The sequence below is a fragment of the Balaenoptera musculus genome, chromosome 20, assembly GCF_009873245.2.
Source record: "Balaenoptera musculus isolate JJ_BM4_2016_0621 chromosome 20, mBalMus1.pri.v3, whole genome shotgun sequence".
NCBI lineage: Eukaryota > Metazoa > Chordata > Mammalia > Artiodactyla > Balaenopteridae > Balaenoptera > Balaenoptera musculus.
In genome coordinates this window covers 57,510,526-57,531,265 of record NC_045804.1, presented here as the reverse complement: position 1 = coordinate 57,531,265, position 20,740 = coordinate 57,510,526, and the positions used below count along the sequence as shown (strand labels likewise).

Here is a 20,740-nt window from a genome sequence, read left to right as displayed (position 1 = left end):
CCGTGCCTGCCAGCGAGCACCCCCGTCTCGGCGTCGCCGCGCAGCGGGAATTCCGGAGTCAGAGTCCAGCGCAGGCGCACACGACGTCAGCACAAGCGGCCTCCCTGGCTGCAAGGGGCGGGGGGGCGGCAGCTGGGAAAGCAAGCAGGTGACGTTCTCAGCTTCTCTGATGGGAGGTGGACCCTGCCCTCCCCCGGGACTCGCAGGGTGTGGAAGTCCCCAAGCACAGGAGAGAAAGGGTGCCGGCTGCAGCTCCCCCTGCCAAGGTGAGTCAGTCCAATGAATCAGGGCAAGAGAAGGGTATTTTTAGACATGAAGGACTTATGTCCCCTACTTGAGCACATAGTCACACGTCCAATGAGATGCTGGTGACTGGATCAGTAGAAATATGGAGGGGGGGGTGAAGAATTCAGGAAACACTGCACACAAGTGTAGGACGCTAATGCGGCTGAAAATGTGAAGTAGGATTCTTGAAAAGAAGGATTGCCCTCTCAGGGAAAATCTGGGGAATAGCCCAGAACTAAGAACTCTTGCCTACCTCAGCAAAACCCAGGCTTGCGGCTGGGGGCATTCAAGACATTCAGATGTAGAATTACTGTGAAAGTAATCTCGTCTTTGTTGGCAAGGGATTGGGGGGCATCGTTATTTAATTTTGATGAACGTGTGGTTAGGACTGTTAGGAACGCCTGGTAACCACGAACAGAGTAGAAAAGCTAGTTTTCCCCAAATAACAGGGATTGAGGGTGATCATGAGGGGTAAGCAGGCCACAGAGGAATGGAGAGAAACAGTACCAAATCAGCCAAAGTGGGGAGAGGAAAAATGGTGAACCAAGAGTTAATAAACAGTAAACAAAATGAAGTGGAAACAATAAAGCCAAAGAAACAGCCTCACAATAAGTATTCTTAAGCCAAATTCACCCATTAAAAACAGAGATAGCAATATTAGTGTCAGACAAAGTAGAGTGAAGAACAAAAGCGTTGAACAGCACAAAGAGAGATATATACTGATAAAAACCAAAAATACGTGACCATCTTTAATCTTTAAGTAACTACGCAGAACAAAAACTGGGAATGAAAGAAGAATTGAATTAAAAAAAAAAAAAAACCATGTTATGCCAGGAGATGTTAATTATGTGTCTTTTCTAATTTGACGGGCCAGGGAAACTAGGTTGCCAACTTGGGATGCCCACAGGGACCAGTTGGGCAGCGTGAATATGTGAATTCCTGGTGTAAAACAGCACAGATGACAGGATTGCACGTTGAACTGGAGGATGCATGCCTTGCCTAAGGGCATTGAGATTCATACATTTTAAAGCACTTTGCCAGCCAAAGAAAACATATCTGTACCTTGCAGGCTGCCAGTTTTCAACCTCTGAAACAAATTAAAAAAGCAAAGTATACAGGTTATAAATAGCACACTCAGCAAATTTATTTATTCTTCCTCTAGACCTTAGGATTGTTGACAGAAGTTGGTCATGTGCTTTGTCACAGAAAACAAAAAGTAAAATATAAACATTGTGATTGTATTTGCAATATGTCATCTTAATCCAGTGAAATTAGTGGTAAAAAAAAAAAAGATGATTATTAAAAAAACTGCTTTGGAATTCAGAGACACTTTTTAAATAATCTCTGCACCAAAAGAAAGTCAAAACAGAAACTACAAATCACCTAGAAATAAACGGAGGGAGGAGAGTTTTGTAGTAAAATTCATGGAATAGAACTAAAGCCATTCTCAGAGGAAAATGTATAATCATAGATGCCTTTATTAGTATATAAGACAAGAAAGACTGAAAATATATGAGTGAAATATTCAACTTCTGAAACAGGAAATAAATAAAAGAGAAATAAGTTAATAATGATAAAAGCTGAAACGAGTGAAATAGAAAACATAAAATTGTAAAGAAGATAAATAAGGCCAAACACTAGTTCTTTGAAAGGCAAATAATGGAAATTACCTCTGATTAAAAAAAAAAAAGGAGGGCTTCCCTGGTGGTGCAGTGGTTGAGAATCTGCCTGCCAATGCAGGGGACACGGGTTCGAGCCCTGGTCTGGGAAGATCCCACATGCCGCGGAGCAACTAGGCCCGTGAGCCACAACTACTGAGCCTGCGCATCTGGAGCTTGTGCTCCGCAACAAGAGAGGCTGCGACAGTGAGAGGTCCGCGCACCGCGATGAAGAGTGGCCCCCGCTCGCCGCAACTAGAGAAAGCCCTCGCCCAGAAAAGAAGACCCAACACAGCCAAAAAAATAAAATAAATAAAGAAACTTTCATTTAAAAAAAAAAAAAAAGGAAAAATATTAAAAATGAGTAAGGATCTATTGTTATAGTATGAAAGAAATGAAAAATTCAGCCTACATTTGAAAAACTGAAGGACGTGGATGAATTTCCCTCAAAATATAAATTCACAAAACTGTTCCTAGAAAAACTAGAAAACTTGAAGTATTATCCCTAGCATTTAACATTGTTCTGGTATTAATGCTATTAAGCAAAAACGTCTTTTGGTTTAAATATTGAAAAGAAAAAACAAATTAGACCCAAGAATAAGGGAATTTGATTGTAAGAGAAATATAAAAAGAACAATAGCTTTTTTTCTATACTAGCAGGAACTGGTTAACCCTGGAAATTAAAAAAGAAAGAAAATCACGGGTGCCATAAAATATCTAGGATTAATTTTAACTAGACTACTATAGAACATAAGGTGAAAAATATTAAATCTCATTGTGGTTCATAAAACAAGACTTGAAATGATACAGAAACTGTACTTCTCAATTAATATGCCTGGATATGAGACTAATTTCTCCCCAGAATTATTTCTTAGGGAAAAAGGAAGCTCCTTACATTCAAGCCTCACAAAATGTCATTTTTAACTGAGCATGTCCTTAATTACTTTATTCTGAATAACAAAGTAATATTTGGGGAAGACAGACTAAAATAACCTGACTCTGATTTAATTTTAGAGTTTTAATTATAGAGTTGGTCTAGAAAAAGGGAGGCACATTTAAAACAAACTTAGTACTTATGCCATGAGATATGATCTCAGAGTTCCAAGCATTATAGGTTGTTGGCGTGAGGCTTTGAAAGATTACATGACAGTACAGTAGGTGGTTAGGTCGTAGAGTTCTGAAATATATACCCACGGGAAGAACAGTTTTTTAAAGAATCAACCTGATATCATGCAGGTATGTATTTGTGACTTGGTATAACATTTTCAGTGACAGCATGATACCGTCACTGGACTCAAAAAGCACAGAATCTCAAACAGCTTCAGCGGTTCTCCTGTAAATTGAATAGATGGTTTAAAAGTAGCTCTGGTGATGATGGAGACTGTGATGTAGAACATGGCTTGTGACAGATCTGGACATTTTCTTGAAATGTGAGTATGGGATCAATATTTCTGAACGAATATATTTTATATAATGTGATTTTAAATATGTACATATAAATAGAAATTTAATGTATTAATATACATATGTAATACAGTAAGGCATTATATCTAATCATAATATATTAACACATATAATATAAATATATAATTAAAATACATATTTTATATGGAAATATGGAATACCTATTACATGTTAAATATATATAATATATAAATTAAAGATAGGAATTTGACTCTTTTGTCTGCAGCAATGAGACCTTTCTCAGGTTGGTCAAGAAGCTTGTATTTTGTTTTGTTTTTGTTTTTTTGCTCTTTGGGAGATGGGTATCACCTTAGATTCAGAGTCACTCCATTTTAGGATTACATTTGGCTACAAGTGACAACCCCCCTCCCCCAAATGATAGAGGTTGACCCCAGACCCAAGTTTATTTCTCACGTGAAAGTCTGGGTACGTGGTCCAGGCCGGCATGGGGCTTGATGTTCCGGGCCTGGGCTCCCGGTGACTTCCGGCTCCACCGTGTGAGACCCTGACTTCGTGGTCCCAAACGTGGCGTTTGTACTTCAGGCTTAAGGATGGAGGAAAGGGGTGTTAAGGAGACCTTCCAGAAAATGCTTCATCCAGTTGGCCAGAACCTAGTCACCCAGCCACACCCAGCTGCAAAGAGGCTGGAAAATGTCCTCATTCTGAAAGCAGTGCCCAGTGAAAAGTCAAGTTACTGAGGAGGAAAAGGGAAGGAATTCTGGGCTACAGCCAACCTCTGCTTACAGATATGTAACAATCGGGGGAAATATTGCAGGATACCCTGCGTCTATGATGTCCACCTAGAAATAAATAAGGAAAAACTAAATGCCAGAGGAGGTGGTGGTCCAGGTCAACTGGCAATAGTATGACAAGCAACTAAATGGCAAAAAAGAAAGAAAAGAAAAAACAAAGAGTGAACATCAGTTGTAATCAGAGAAGTGGAAGTCAAACGTTACCATTTTTCGCCCATCGAAAAGAGTAACAGCTTCCCTGGCTGGTCAGGGACTAGAGAAACAGTTACCCCGCTATGTCCTGGTGGCAGTGTGAGTGATTGCAGTCTTTTTGGAAGGCAACCCGGCAGTAGCTGTTGAGATTGAAAATACACGTTTCTTTTGACAAAGCAGTTCCGTTTGGGGGATTCTGTCCTCTAGAAATAAAAGCATCAGTACTTAAGCATGCAGTGAAGGTAGAAAAAGTTTGTCAATTGCAGTACTTTTTTTGTAATGGCCCAAATCTAGGAACAGTCTGAATGTTCCTTGGTAGGAACTGGCTGAATAAATTGCAGGACATTATTCTTAGGAAGTATTCTATTATTAAAAAAGCAGCGAGATCGGGGGCTTCCCTGGTGGCGCAGTGGTTGAGAATCTGCCTGCCAATGCAGGGGACACGGGTTCGAGCCCTGGTCTGGGAAGATCCCACATGCCACGGAGCAACTGGGCCCCTGAGCCACAACTACTGAGCCTGCGCATCTGGAGCTTGTGCTGCGCAACAAGAGAGGCCGCGATAGTGAGAGGCCCGCGCACCGCGATGAAGAGTGGCCCCCACTTGCCGCAACTAGAGAAAGCCCTCGCACAGAAACGGAGACCCAACACAGCCAAAAATAAATAAATAAATAATTAAAAAAAAAAATAGCAGCGAGATCTATTCCCACTGTCCTGGAAGGTTGTAAATGCAGTGTATTCTAACGTGATGAAATAGAATTCACAAAGGAGTGTTTGCAGCTTTATGCCATGTATGCAGATGTCATGATCCCAAACAAAAGACTCAGCCCTTTTGTCTCAACGTGGAAGAACGCGTTCTTTCCATATCTCACAGTTCTTCTCAGTGGCTCAGGAAGGTAGGGGATTTTGATTATTTCAGTTTTAGAAAAAGCATTGTTATCTCTGTGTGGCTTCACTCCTTGGCATGTAGTGAAGACGTGGGACCAGCTTGTCCAGGAAAGTGCAGACCACAGAGAGTCGTGTGCTTAGCAGAGGGGACTTTACAGGTGTCTTCACTGTGCCTTGGGCACTAGCGGGTCGTGAGTAGCACGGACGTTGGCTTCACGTCTGGACGGCTCAGTGAGCGGTCGCTGGTTTTATGAGATGCAGCTCTGTCGTGTCCACCTGTGGCGGTGCTCCGACCACTAGATATGACAGAAGTGATGCCGTGTGACCACCGGGGCTGGCCGGGTTACGACAGGCCGTGCAGCCCCCCTTGTTTGCAGAAACAGGGACGCTGGGAGCCCTGCGCCCACCTTGCCGGGAGGCCACCCCAGTGCTCCCACCAAACCCAGCCAAGCTCCCACCTGCCGGCCGTGCGGGCAAGCCAGCCCGGCCCCTCCCACATTTCCTGACCTGCAGAACCATGAGCGAAATAAAATGGTTGTTTAAAGCGTTGAGGTTATGGGGAAACTAGTCCTGAAACAGCAGTAACTGAGACACGCAGGGTTGGTAGATAGCAGTGTGACTGTGACGGTGTTCACACACTCAGGGTAGAGGAGCCTTCACGGGGCTGATCCCAGCTGCGTGTTGCACGCAGATAAACCATCCCATAAACAAGAAAGGTTTGCCTGGTTACGATGAGTACTCTTAAAATTCGGTATCCCACTTGGCCTTTTTACGTATAATGTTTTATTTTTAAGTATTACATATATGTATTATGTAGTATGCATTATATACACTAAAAGTATGGCAAACAATATATATTTAAAAAAATTTTATTGAAGCATAGTTGATTTACGATGTTGTACTAATTTCTGCTGTACAGCAAATTGACTCATATAAATATATATATATATATATATATATATATATTCTTTTTCATATTCTTTTCCATTATGGTTTATCCCAGGATATTGAATATAATTCTCTGTGCTCTACAGTAGGACCTTGTTGTCTCTATATCCTATATATAATAGTTTGCCTCTGCTGATCCCAAACTCCCAATCCATCCCTCCCCCACGCCCCTCTTGGCAACCACGGGTTTGTTCTCTCTGTCTGTGAGTCTCTTTCTGTTTTGTAGATAGGTTCATTTGTGTCGTATTTTAGATTCCACATATAAGTGATGTCATATGGTATTTGTCTTTCTCTTTTCTGATTTACTTCGCTTAGTATGATAATCTCTACTTGCCTCCATGTTGCTGCAAATGGCATTATTTCATTCTTTTTTATGGCTGAGTAATATTCCATTGTGTGTGTGTGTGTGTGTGTGTGTGTGTGTGTGTGATACACACACACACACACACACACACACACACCACATCTTCTTTATCCATTCATCTGTCGATTCATTTTTAATTGTTGCCTAATATCCCGTGCTGGGGTCTGAAGCCTTTTTTGTTTCTTCATTTTGAACTGGAGTACTATGCCGTTTTCTCTATGCTGTATTCCCATACTGGCGTACTGTACCAGGAAACTAACTCAGCTTTGCTCAGACCACGTTACGAACACTTTCTGAAACTTTGGTGTTTGTTTCCAGCATCTACTTCCCTCTTCTTTCAGGAACTCTTCTTGGCCAATTCACCATTTCTCCACTTTTAGTAGATCAGCCGATCCCTTGACATCAGTGAGACAAGGATGGTCCAATCAGACTGAGATGTGAGGAGACATTGTCAGGGCTTCTGGGAGAGACTTAGCGCTCTTCACTGGGTTTGGGGGTGTGCAGATACGAGGCCTGGAGCTGCCAGGGGCATCTCGCGGCCCTGAGGCAGAGCAGCTTACTGATGAAGGGCACCTGTCCGGGAAGCCCGGAGCAAGGGATGGAGGGAAATGGGCCCTGAGGACATCTTCCTGCTGAGCTGGACTTGACATTGGGCCGCTCCTGGACTTCCAGTTCTGCGAACCCAAAACCTCTCTTTTTATTACTGCAAGCTTGACTTGGGTTTTCTGTTGCAAAAACTCCTAGTGACCACATCCGCAGCATTTTTGAGATTCTGGGTGACATTTCGGAGGGACCTTGCTAAATCAGAGGATCTCCAGCCAGTTCATCCGATGACTGGCCCCGGGTCCTGGGATGCCTGGTGGGAAGGGTTAGGAATGTCCTGCTTCGAGAATAGAAGAGCGGGGGGATGAAAGCTGCCCTCAGATGTTCAGATGTCACGTGGAAAAGGCAATCCATTTGTTGTTTGTGGTTCCAGATGGTTTCCGAACTGGAACCCACATGTGCCATGTTCACGAAGACACCGTTCAGCCGGGTATAAAGAAGGATCGTCCGACTGTTTGAGCTGCTCAACAGTGGAAGCAGCTAATGCTGGGTCCATCGTGAGAGTTCAAAATAGCAACAGAAGTTGGATGCTGTCGATAACTACTTTTCGTGGAAGATTAGGCTACATGATTTCTCTTTTTCTTCTAGTTCTGAAATAACAGGATTTTGAGCCTCCTTAGGTCTCAGAAGATGTACTTATTATGTGACCCTTAGGCAAATAGTGAGGCCTCTCAGACTCTCATTTTCCTTTTCCATAAAATGAAGATAACAGTAGGTTGCCAGCTGATTTTTGTGAGCCTCATAATGTGTATGAAAATGCTGTGAAAACCAAAGCGCTCCACACATGTCAAGGGCTGTTACAACTGCCTACATTGTGAACTCCAGTTTAAAGAATGTGGACAGTTCCTTAAAGTTCTTTGTTTGTTTTGACCTATGGGTGGTTAAAAAAAAAAAAAGAGAGAGAGAAAAAGAAAAGTGATACTTATCAGATAAATAGGATTCAGCTTGCCCAGTCCCCCTAATTCTCTTGTTTCTCCAAGTGCAAATTCAGGTGAATTTCATATCTTTTAATGGTGGAACTCGGAAGTTTCTTGGGGGTCGCTGTGAGATAGAGCCAAGTGTCTCATCTTAAGGAGCCAGAGCTAAATCATGATCCGAGATAGGTCATTCCCCCCTGCATCAAGCCTCTCAAGGTCCATCTTTTCCGTCTGACCTGAAGAAAGGCTGCCCATAGAGAGGCAGGTCTTTTCATTCACTAGAGTCCCTCCGCCCCCAGCTCCTCCTCATTCTTCGCGTTTGCTGCCTGGAGACCCTGGGGATGCTGGGAGATTCCTGCGTGCGGATGCCAAGCTCTAGGGTTAGGTGATGAGGATGGTATCTGACCTGCACGATGGACCAGGAGGCTCACGTGGCCTGCAGAGCGAATTCCAGGCCACTTTGGTTTCAGGGGAAACTAGCTGTCCCTGTGCCTTCCGGCCGGCGCGTTGGGAGCTGCCCGTCCGGCTCTCGTTTGCATTTCGGCTCCTCCTGGTGATGACAAATCGAGTGGCTGTTCAGGCCGCCTGCAAGAAGCTCTTCTGCAAACACTGCCGCTTTGTCTCCTGCCCCATCTCGCCTTGAACCCGGCACAGAGCGGCCACTGTGTCCTCCCCAGGCCAGAGCCCCTCCTGAGTGTTAGGGGTCTTTTGTTCAGAAGCTCCCCGGTTCTGGAGTGCTGTACGTGGTGGCCGTGGTCCAGTGTGAGTGTTTGGGAAGGAGAAGAATGCAGATCTACGGGTGTTTTGAAACCTCACCCAAGTCGCAGACCAAGTGGAGCTGTGAGCAAAATTAATTCTGCGTTCTGGAAAAAGAAAAGTGAAATGACGCTGAGACACACCATTTGTCCTGTTACAAAAACCATCTCTGAATGTGGACCCTACTGCTTGCCTTCAGTGAAGGAAGCCAGATGAGCAAGTCATTTGGTTCATTTGTGTGTGTGTAGAACTCTTTCGTGTTTTTTCCTCTGTTTGGTTTGCAAAGGGAGTTTCCGTGAACTTTAATATGAGGTAAGTATGAATTTCTAGCAACCACTCGACTGAGATTCTCCAGAAGGCAGTCCAGCTATGGAAACACTTAACTGCCACAGGCAAGGTGCGGCCCGGAGATGTGATAACAGACTCTGCCGCAGTGCTGCTGCTGGCTGAGTGGCCTCGGGCTGTCCTCTTTTATCTCATTCGTTCCAAGTCCAAAGGGTCAGCGCTGCCTATAAAACCAACTGCTGATTACCTCCTTCCGCACTGCATCCACAGGCGCTCACATTTCTTTTTCTTAAATCTTATTAACAGAGTGGTAGACGCACAGGTTAAAAAAAAGAAATAGGGCAAGACCCGTATTATGAAAATCCAGGCCACCGCTGCCTGTCCCCTTCTCCTTTCGTGTCCCGCTTCTTCAAGGTAACCATTTCATCATCTTATGCTGCTTACTTTTTTTCAGTAGACTTTTAGAGCAGTTTTAGGTTCACAGCAAAACTGAGCAGAAAGTAGAGGTTCCTCCCATATGCCCCCTGCTCCCACCCTCGCCCGGCCCCGCCCACCAGCAGTGACCCGCACCGGAGTGGCGGGCTTGTGACAGTCGGTGGGCCTACATGTCATCGTCACCCAGAGTCCGTAGTTTGCATCAGGGTTCATTCTTGGTGTTTGTACATTAGATGGGTTTAGACAAGTGTATAACGACATATATCCATCATCTAAGTATTATACGGAAGAGCTTCACCGCCCATAAGATACTTCATGCTCTGCCTGTTCATCCCCGCCCCCCTTAAAAGCCTGGCAATCACTGACTTCTTTTACTGTCTCCATAGTTTTGCCTTTTCCAGAATGTCATGTTGTTGGAATCGTGCAGAATGCAGCCTTTTTCGGATTGGCCTCTTTCACTTAGTCATGTGCATTTAAGGTTCTTCTGTGTCTTTTCATGGCTTGATAGCTCATTTCTTTTTAGCACTGATTAATATTCCATTGGCTGATGTACCACAGTTTATCCATTCCCACACCGAAGGGCATCCTGGTTGCTTCCAAGTTTTGGCAGCTGTGACTAAAGCTGCTGTCGATATCCATGTGCAGGTTTTTGTGCGGACATACATTTTCAACTCATTTGGGTAAATACCAAGGAGTGCAATTGCTGGACTGCACGGCAAGAGTATATTTAGTTTTGTAAGAAACCACGAGCGTGTCTTCCCAAGTGGCTGTACCTCTTTGCATGCCCAGCAGCAAAGTATGAGTTCCTGTCGCTCCACATCCTCACCAGCATTTGGTGACAGTGTTTGGGGTTTTAGCAGTTCTAACAGGTGTGCAGTGGTATCTCGTTGTTGTTTTAATTTGCAATTCCCTAATGACATATGACACTGAGCATCTTTTCATATGCTTATTTGTCATCTGTATATCTTCCTTGGTGTCTGTTCCCATATTTTGCCCATTAATTAGATTGTTCATTTTCTTATTGTTGAGTTCTCTGTGTATTTTGGATAACAGTTCTTGATCAGATGTGTCTTTGGTGAATTTTTTCTCCCCGTCTGTGGCTTGTCTAATCATTCTCTTGACATTGCTGTATTTTAATTTTTCAAGTTTAGACATTCTGTGGATTCCTGCTATGATAGATGAGGATTTAACTCATAACATTTCACCTCCTCCCAGTGTCATAATATCACTATTTTTAGTTCCTTTCGTGGTTACCTCTTGTACTTTAATAATGTATTTTATCTTTTTTCTTGTTTTGTCAACTGTCTTAGTATCTTTGACTCTCCATTTGTAAGATGAGGATGGATATTATTGTTACTACCCCTTTCTGCCAGCTCTCTCCACCTTGTCTTCTACCTCCCAATTTCTTTCATCTGTACTTTAACTTTTTTTGCTAACAAGGATGATAATATTCAAATGTTCTATAAAATAGTCTTTCCTACTTTGGGTCAATTTAAGTAGTATTAATGTTATTATGACCACATAGATAGTCTTCCTTGCAGAGTGAAGTCATGTGCTATGATTTTGTTACCTTTCTTATGTGGCTTCTTGTTTTTATGAGGTTTCTGTTTTTTTCACCATGTTTAGTATACCCTCATTCCCACCCCCCACCGCCACCCCCACCCCCCGTACTCGTCATCCAATGAGGTGTTCTGTTAAAGAAATTCCCTTCTTAGGCACTTTGTCCTCTCACCCAGCTTGGGCTTGTTCTCCAGACTTGCTCCATGGATACCATCTTGGACTTCCCTTGACTGCTTTCCTCTGATAGGGCCATGCTTCCTGGATCACTCCTCCTCTTCTCTGTGATTTGTTTCCTTGTTTTCCTGGAGCACATCCTCAAATGACTTCCTCAGAAAGGGTGTTCACAATTTAATTTTCTGAGACTTTGCGTGTCTTGAAACGTGTTTTCCACCTCTCTGATTGATTTATAGTTAGATTGGGTATAGAATTCTAGGTTGAAAATCATTTTCCCACAGAACTCTGAAGGCGTTTACTTTGTTGCCTTCTAGAATTCAGTGTTGCCTATACATGATGATGGCCAGTCTCATTCTCAGTTCACACCCCTTCCCTAAACTTTCAGGCATTCTTGGTATTTTGAAACTTTAAAAAAAGATGTATCTATCTCCATGTAGATCTTTTTTCGTTTGTTTTGCCTGACACGAATTCTGGAGACTCACATTCTTCAATTTTGGGGAATTGTCTTGTGTCCGTTCTTTGATTATTTCCTCCACTCTGTTCCCACTGATCTATAGTTCTGGAACTTCTATTAACTGATTGTTTGATTGCCTGGATTGGCCCTCTGTGTTTATCTTTTCTGTTTTCATCTTGTTTCGATTCTGTTGTACACATTGAGAGAGTTCCTTAATTTTGCATTCCATTCCTTCCACTGAATCTTTTAATTTGACGAACATATTAAAATTTTCTGAGAGCTTCTTCTTGTTTTATCTCTGTTCCTTTTCCATAGCATCCTGGCCTTGTTTTAGTGGACGTGTGTCACCTTGAATCTCAATGGCGAGACCTTCCCTGAGTGCCTTCTGCCAATTAGCCTTCTACCTCACCCCTCCTGCACTCCAGGGCCTTTGCCCATTCTGTTCACACTTTCCTAGCCTTCCTTTCTCCCTTTTATCTAGTTTGAGGTATTTTTGTGGTAATTCAATTATGCTTATCAAGTTAAGTAGTTTGATATTCAGATGTTGCTCAGAGGAGAGGACCGTATGAGAGAAGGGATGGAGAAGTCATCAGTATGTAGGTGGTATTTAAAATCATGGCACTGAGTAGAAGCACCAGGAAAATATTCTAAGTAAGAGAAGGGAAAAGGCCCAAGACCTGAGGAATTCCAGCATGCAGAGAGTCGGGAGGGGGGGGAACCAGACAGGGGGTGGCTGCTGAGGTCAGAGAGCGCTAGGTCAGCGTGACACCGGAGGCATGTGTCAAAAAGGGAGGTATTGTTCCCACCCTGCTGAGAGGATTGGAAACGCCCATTGCAGTGGACCACGTGGAGGTCACTGATGAACTGGCGTTTGGTTGAGTAATGGGAGTGGGCAGAGGAGGGGATATGGGGGGAGAAATGAAGACAACCAGTAAACACAGCTTGGGGCAGGATTCTGCTGGGAGGGGGAGGGGCAGATCAGAGATGAGCTGGAGGAAGATGTGGATTCAGATATTCTTTAAAAAAATTTTTTATTGTATAGTTGATTTACAGTGTTGCGTTAGTTTCAGGTATACAACAAAGTGATTCGGTTATACATATATATTTGTCTATTCTTTTTCAGATTCTTTTCCGTTATAGGTTATTACAAGATACTGAGTATAGTTCTCTGTACTATATAGTAGGTCCTTGTTATTTATCTGTTTTATATATAGTGGTGTGTATCTGTTAATCCCAAACTCCTAATTTATCCCTCTGTCCCCTTTTCCCCCTGCTAACCATAAGTTTGTTTTCTATGTCTATGAGTCTGTTTCTGTTTTGTAAATAAGTTCATTTGTATCATTTTTAAAAGATTCCACATATAAGGGATATCGTATGATATTTCTCTTTATCTGACTCACTTCACTTAGTATGATAATCTCTAGGTCTATCCGTGTTGTTTCAAATAGCATTATTTCATTCTTTTTTATGGCTGAGTAGTATTCCATTGTGTGTGTGTGTGTGTGTGTGTGTGTGTGTGTGTGTATCTCACATCTTCTTCATCCATTCATTCGTCAGTGGACACTTAGGTTGTTTCCATGTCTTGGCTGTTGTAAATAGTGCTGCTGTGAACATAGGGGTGCATGTATCTTTTAAATTAAAGAGAATTAAGTGTGTTTAAATGCCAGTCAGAAGTATCCAGTGGAAAGAGAATGATAGTTCCACAAGTCACATGTGTATTGGGGACACTGGCTAGAGCTCAGTGGGGGTGGTGGAGAGCAGAAACACCCAAATAGTGAGTATGGTTGGCTGTGTGCTTAGAGATTATGCATGACCTTGGAGTGACCTTGAAGCCACGGGAAGAGGTTTGACGTTGATGCAGCAGACGAGAGGAGATACCTACAGATTCTGGAACAGAAAAATGAGAGTTATTTAAGGGTTACTGATCCAGAACATATCAGAGGTGGGAGATGCTGGAATCAGGAAGCCCTGTGAGAACGTTTCAGAAATTTCAACAGAACATCCCAAGGACCTGGCCTAGATTCAGTACTGAAGGGAAAGGAAAAATATGGAGACTTTTCCAAAACCAGTTAATACGTTTGAGTGACCCACTGGTTGGTTACAAAAAGAAAGGGGGAGGGAAGTTTTAAATATGTTTTCAAGGTTCCTTGAACGGGAGAACCTGAAAAACGTTTGATGCCAGTGTCAAACGTGAATAAAAAGAGTGAAGATTCTCAAAAGTGAGCCGCCGGCCAAGAGCGGAGAGGGACGAGGAGCCCGGGGAAATTAGATTTGACGGTGAAGAAATTATTGGAACTTTCCGAGAAAAAAGGTTATGAAGACTTACAGTAAAGACTAACCTAGTAGTTTAGATTTTTAGACACAGAACGAGTGAGTCCCCTTGTGTTTAGGAGGCAGGGCAACAGGCGTGTGACGATGTGAACCACATGTATCTCCTGTAGAGCAGGTCCTCGAATCCTTGGTGAATAAATCAAAGGTTAATCATTTACTTCAGAATGCCACCGTTTCCCTCAGCCGTGCACGTTAGAACAGCCCCAGTAGCATGTTCTTTAGGTAAGATGAGGAAGTCAGAAAGGGACTGAAAATAGTTTACCTTCAGCTCCTGAGAATCACTTCTGAAAACCCGGTCGATGATTGAAATGATCGCGCTATTGTTACGTACAACAACATGCTTTTTGTTCTCTGGAAAGATTAATTTTTCCCACCCCCTTCTCTCTCTGTGTGTTGGCATGATAGGATTTTTCCCTCCTCTTTTTTTCTTTATTGCATAAATGTAACTATAAAAAGAAACAGGAAAATAACTCACAGTCCGACCAGCTTAACACTCTCCTGTTCTGTGTTCTCTCTTCCTTTCTCGTGTGTGTCTCTGTGATACGTAGTTGGATGCACCTGTGATCAACCACAGTATAATACAGTTTTTCATTTGGCATTGTGAAACGTGACACGTCACACGTGGCTTAAAAAAATTATCCTGTTAGGTGGAGCTTGCTTTTATTTTAACTTCTTGCAGTTGGACCACCAGCCTCAGTAAGAGTAAGCCTGGTGTGAGGAGGGGAAGAAGACGAAAGATTCAGGGCGCCAGCTGAGCCGGGCCCTCTCCGCGGACCCAGGCTTCCCGCCACCCCTGCTGTCGCCCTGCCCCGCTGTCCTGTGCGAGGGAGCGTGCCCAGGATGGATGGTTCCGCGGTGAGGCTTCTGAACTCAGTACTTGAAGGAGACTGAGAAGAGGAACCCTGCTGGTGGATGGCATCATAAGCCGGGGGACCGCGCCCCTGCCAGTGACCATGCCGGGGTGTCTGAGCACAGGTGGGGGAGCGACACCCACCTTAGTTTGGCCTGATGATGAATTTTAGCAACCCTCTCAACTTAACCTCGGCTCATTACAGTTTCTGGAAAGATGCGTCCAGAGATGGGAAGAGCCTTTCAGAAGATCAGGGGGCAAATTATACTGATCTTCCGGGGATGAAGTGGCAAGAACGGAAAAAGGAGCAGATGTGGTGAAAGTATAGCTGGACTGTGTGCTTCATAATCTACAACTGGATGCATTTCATTAATGTACTTTGGTTTGATGTAAGCAAATTCCTAGTGGTTTAGATAAGGCATAAGTAACACCAAGTGGCGAACAGACCAAGATTTGTTGGCAAAAGGAAGGGCTGAAGCTGTAGCTGGGAACGATGCCCGGGTTGGTCTCCGGTCCTCTGTCGTTCTTCCCAAACCAACAAATAGCTGAAAAGGAGCCTTACTTTTAGTGGCATCATTAGGAATGGCAAACGCCTCTATGGCAGTCAGTCCTGGACTCTCAGTTTTGCCTGTTCTGACTATAATTATGTTGAAACTTTAGTTACCCTCCAGTTTTCATTATGGTCCTTGCCAAGATTACTTCACTCCAGAGGGCTGGTGTTACGAAAATGTTTTATTGCTTAGTGGTTTTAATCTTCATTTTACAAGAATAATTAAATGCATCTTTTCTTCATCACTGTTTAGCGTGATGACAAGTGAGGCATCTGGACACCTACATGCATTACATGTGTATTATCGTGCTCTTAGCTTTCTGGTAACTTAATTTGGAAAAGTTAACTTAAAAACCATAGTCTTCCAGTATATGAATATGACAGTTTAGTCTTTATTATGTCAAAGTTTTCAAAGCACTCAGCCGTCAGACACTTAAAGAGGACGCCACCCGCCTCCACTTCATCCCCTCGGATTCCGGGATGCTGGGAGATGCAGCTGCTCATGTCTCAGTAGCTGTCTTGGCAGTGGGTTCAGAGCTGTTTCGCCACAGTGGTTTCTGCTTCTGCCTCAGAAGACGGAGGCCTCTGCCAACCTGTGGGCGCGTCCCTGCTTCCAACCCTCCCTACACAGCAGAGGCCTCCAGCCCACGGTGCAAACGTATAAGTTACTGCGATCGGCTGTGATTCATCAAATGTCTTTTGAGTTTGTAAAACAGGTCCAGATTTTTCATTTTATACTTTAACCTCCAAGGGGGTTTTATTTCTAGAACATTTAGGAGATCGATATCTGGGTTTTCACCTCTAGAATTTTTTTTGACATCGTCTAGAGTAAATAGTATAAGTGAAAATTAAAAATGTAGTATAGATGAAGACTAAAAAAATAACGATGGTGGTATAGGGGAAAATAACAAGTAATTCCGTACCTTACATTTCCCATTATAAGTATTCTAAATCCTGAATCATTTCCATGTTATATAAATCCGTTTGGCATTGAAAACCATACCATAGATGAACGTACTGGACCCTTATCCTGTTGGTTCTTGTTTCTTTATGAATATAAATGCACACAGCATTCACACTTAGGTTAAAAATAATAGGTCATTGAATCAGATCAATGTCTCCTTAGTATTATTTGGGTCTTCTGATTTCTTCATCGAATTTGTGCCCAGTCAAAATATGTTAATGATAAATTTTTTTTGAGTGTTTATTTAGGAATTCACAACAATCCTGTATTTTGTTTAGTTGCCAGGACTCTCAGTTCAGATGTGTTCCGTTGCAAGTTACAGAAAACCCAGTTCAGGGTGACTAAAGAAGGGTGACTGTTGGCTTGTGTAATTGGAAGGCCGGAGTAGGGCCAGCCTCAGGGTGACTGGTCCACAGCTCCACAGCCCACTAAGAGCTCGGTTTCCTTCTTTCTACCCTGCATCCTCACCTTCCTCTTGTGATGGTGGTTGCCAGCCATCGCCAGACTTGACACGATCGCTCACCCGTGTCCAGTATGTTTTAGAAACTCGCCCAGGAAACCTCTCCTTGTGTCTCATTGACCTTGAGTGGGGGGGGCTCGTGCCGTGCGTTGAACCAGCAGCCATGGCCGGGGATGGGGTTATGCTGAGTAGCTCGGCTTGAAGTCAGCTCCCTGCTGAAGTACAGGTACAGAAACCCCAGTCAGAGCCGGGTAGTTACCTAGGGGAGGGGGGATGGAGGGAGGCAACAGCCGCCCTGCTCACCATGCCCTGTAGTTGGAGTTGTTTATACAAGCGCTCGCTGGGTTTCATTGGTTTCTCCTTCTCTCTTCAGGGGCTGTGGCAGCAGCCAAGCGGACAGGCATTCCCACCCCTCGAGAACTCGCGGTAGCTGTCTCGAGAGAGAGAACGGTGCCACGCGGTCCCTCCAACTCCAGGAAAGCGGTATCCAGCCCCACCTCTTCCAGCACGCCCACCCCCACCAAGCACGTGCGGGCCACTCCCACGAGACCCAGGCCGGAGCACGAAGACGCAGAGAAGGCCGCGCTCGAGTCCCAGGTCCGGGAACTCTTGGCAGAAGCCAAAGAGAAAGATGGTGAAATTAACAGGCTCCGAAGTGAACTCAAGAAATGGATGGAGAAGTGGACTCAGAACACCGAAGGGGCTGACGCTTTGGACCCAAGCGTGGACGGAGCGTCAGTCTTGCCGGGTGACTCGGAGCCTTTGATCAGAGCCCTCGAGGAGAAGAACAAGAACTTCCAGAAAGAGCTCGCTGAGCTTGAGGATGAAAACCGGGCCTTGAAGGAGAAACTGACTTATTTTGAGCATTCCCCAAATTCAGAGGGGGGAGCGAGTCACACCGGGGACAGCAGCTGCCGGACGTCGGTAACTCAGGAGTCCAGCTTCGGGAGCCCGATGGGAAATGAGTTGTCGGGCGAAATCGACGCGTATAAAAAAAACCCACACGAAGGTGTGTTGCGGACGTCGGGCTCTTCGAGCAGCGATGTCACCAAGGCTTCCTTGTCCCCGGACGCCTCCGACTTTGAGCACATCCCAGCAGACGCCCCCCCAGGGCCCCTGTCCCCCGCCGGGAGCCTGGTCAAGAGCTCCAAGTGCTCGGCGGCCGGCAGCTCCCCGCACACCGCGAGCGAGCTGTCCCTGGCGTCCCTGACGGAGAAGATCCACAGGATGGAAGAAAACCACCACAGCACCGCCGAGGAGCTGCAGGCCACGTTGCAGGAGCTGTCGGACCAGCAGCAGATGGTGCAGGAACTGACGGCTGAAAACGAGAAGCTGACGGACGAGAAGACGCTCTTGGAAGCGTCCTTTCATCAGCATCGGGAGAGGGCGGAGCAGCTGAGTCAGGAGAACGAGAAGCTGATGGCCCTCCTGCAGGAGCGAGTCAAGAGCGAGGAGCCCGGCACCCAGGAAGGAAAAGTCCTGGAGCTGGAGCAGAAGTGCACGGAGGTCCTGGAGCAGGGCCGCTTCGAGCGAGAGAAGCTGCTCAACATCCAGCAGCAGCTGACCTGCCGTCTGAGGACGGTGGAGGAGGAGCACCGGGGGGCTCTGGAGACGGTCCGACAGCTGAAGGAGGAGAACGGGAAACTGACCGCCTTCCTGGAGCTGGAGCGGCGTGACGGCGGGGCGATGGCCAAGACCCTGGAGGAGTGTCGGGTCACCTTGGAAGGGCTCAAGGTGGAGAACGGGTCTCTGAAGGCTCACCTGGAGAATGAGAAGCCGAAAGCCGTAGAGAGCAGCCCCCCGGGGCACACGGCCAAGGGCTGTGACGTTCAGGAGCTGCTGACAGTGGCTGTAGCCGAGAAGGGCCAGCTGGAAGAGTCCTGCGCGGAGCTCAGACAGGAATTGCTGACGGCACGTGGTGAGGTTACGCGTGTCTCAAGCCTGCTGTCCAAGGTAAGGGGCGTTCTCTCTGCCAGGGTTTGCTCATCCTCGTCAACACAGCCCTCCTCGGCCTTTAGAGGCACACGGCACAGAGAAGCAGGCCCTCGACTGCATTCGTAATCCAGCATTCTAGCCTGAAGATCTGTCAGAGTCCAGACAGACTGGGGATGCAGAAATGAGACACCCCCGTTTCTGGCTACAGCAGTTGAATGTGTAGTGGGGATATAGTGAGTCTGGTGCAGGGATAAAGATGGTGCGGGGATAAAGAACATCGCAGAGGACAGCCCGGAGTCCAGTGCCCAGAGGAACACCTAGAATAACGTGGATAAAGGAGGTAGTAGTGCCAGAGGACTTGCTGGAAGAGGCGGCAGTAAGCTGAGTCTTGAAGGAGTGAGTGCGAGGCATCCAGGTGTCTCGGATACCGTGCTTTGGGCACCTAGGAACAGAAAACTAAAACCGCCCCAAGTTTCCCCACCAAGTAATGCTATAACCACTATTTTGGTGTTTTCTTCCAGATGTGTGTGTGTGTGTGTGTGTGTGTGTGTATCCCACAAGTTAAAACAAATTTTTTTTAGAGTCATCCTGTGTATATTAAGTTTTTAAAAATCTGATGTTTCCTGAGCATGTTCTCATCATTAACTATTCTTTGAAACATGATGTTGAAGGCCAGACAGTACTCTGTTCTATAAATATTTCCTAAGTACTTTGCTAGTCGCCTGTTGTTGAACATTTATGTTCTTTTCCGGTCTTTCAATAGTGTAAATCATTTTTTGTCCCTCTGTCTTAGGAAAAATTCCTACTCATTGACTTAACTGTGTCAGAGTATGACCGTTTTAAGGATGTTGAATGCGTTTGGCCAGATTGGCCGCCAGGAGTGTGACACAGGTGTGCTCCCACCAGCAGAGGGATTCCCTGACCCCTAGCCAACACTTGGTATCAAGCTGTTGGGTCATTCAGATCTGGTTTTCATTTCCTCTTTTACCCTTCCCCTTTTTACTTGGAAAGATCTTCCCCAACCCAGGATCGAATAAATGATCACCACCTTCATTTTTAAAAATAATCCTTTAATCAGTCTGGACCTTTGTTCTGTGGTGAAGATTGCTGGTGATTGTGTGATATTCTTTGTTTTTTATTTTTATTTTTTTATAAATTTATTTATTTATTTTGGCTGCGTTGGGTCTTCGTTGCTGTGCGCGGGCTTTCTCTAGTTGTGGCGAGCGGGGGCTACTCTTTGTTGTGGTGCGCGGGCCTCATCACAGTGGCCTCTCTTGTTGCAGAGCACGGGCTCTAGGCACACGGGCTTCAGCAGTTGTGGCACGCGGGCTCAGTAGTTGTGGTTCGCGGGCTCTAGAGCGCAGGCTCAGTAGTTGTGGCGCGCGGGCTCAGTTGCTGTGCGGCATGTGGGATCTTCCCGGACAGGGCTCGAACCCGTGTCCCCTGCATTGGCAGGCGGATTCTCAACCACTGTGCCACCAGGGAAGCCCGATTGTGTGATATTCTGCCCACCCACAGAGCAGTGCTGGAAAAGTGTAGACAGGTGGCTTCCAATTTCCTGTTTCCTCTAAGCTCTGGGTCTGTGATTAGGGGTCCCTTGGTGAGAGAGGTTGAAAACATCTTCCCACCTTATTTCAGAGGCTGTCACTCTTTTAAGAAGCAAATTTGCCCTGAACCCCCAGGGGGATTTCTCTTTCCTGCTTCATCTGCCTTAAGAATTGTCACTTGCAACCTGATTCTGGCATTGGGCTGATCTGAGTGGTGGGCAGTGTTAGAAGTTTTTATCATTGTGTTCTGAATTCACAGCATTTTATTGAAAGTGTGGAAGCAGTGCCCTTGGCAGGTACTAGCCAGGTGCCCATGTGAACTGTCGGTTAGGTAATTTGTAGCTTTACATTGAGATTTCCTGTCTGGAATA

General features: G+C 45.2%; 1 protein-coding gene across 6 annotated transcripts in view; it reads left to right on the top strand.

Annotated features, from left to right (window-relative positions):
• Positions 1 to 20,740, top strand: part of SPECC1 (sperm antigen with calponin homology and coiled-coil domains 1) — a 256,135-nt gene that overhangs the window by 141,474 nt on the left and 93,921 nt on the right. For all 6 annotated transcript variants that reach the window (XM_036836780.1, XM_036836784.1, XM_036836781.1 and 3 more), the window contains one exon: positions 17,261 to 18,840. In XM_036836780.1, the coding sequence (XP_036692675.1) occupies positions 17,261 to 18,840 (1,580 nt within the window). The remainder of the gene's footprint in view (positions 1 to 17,260; positions 18,841 to 20,740) is intronic.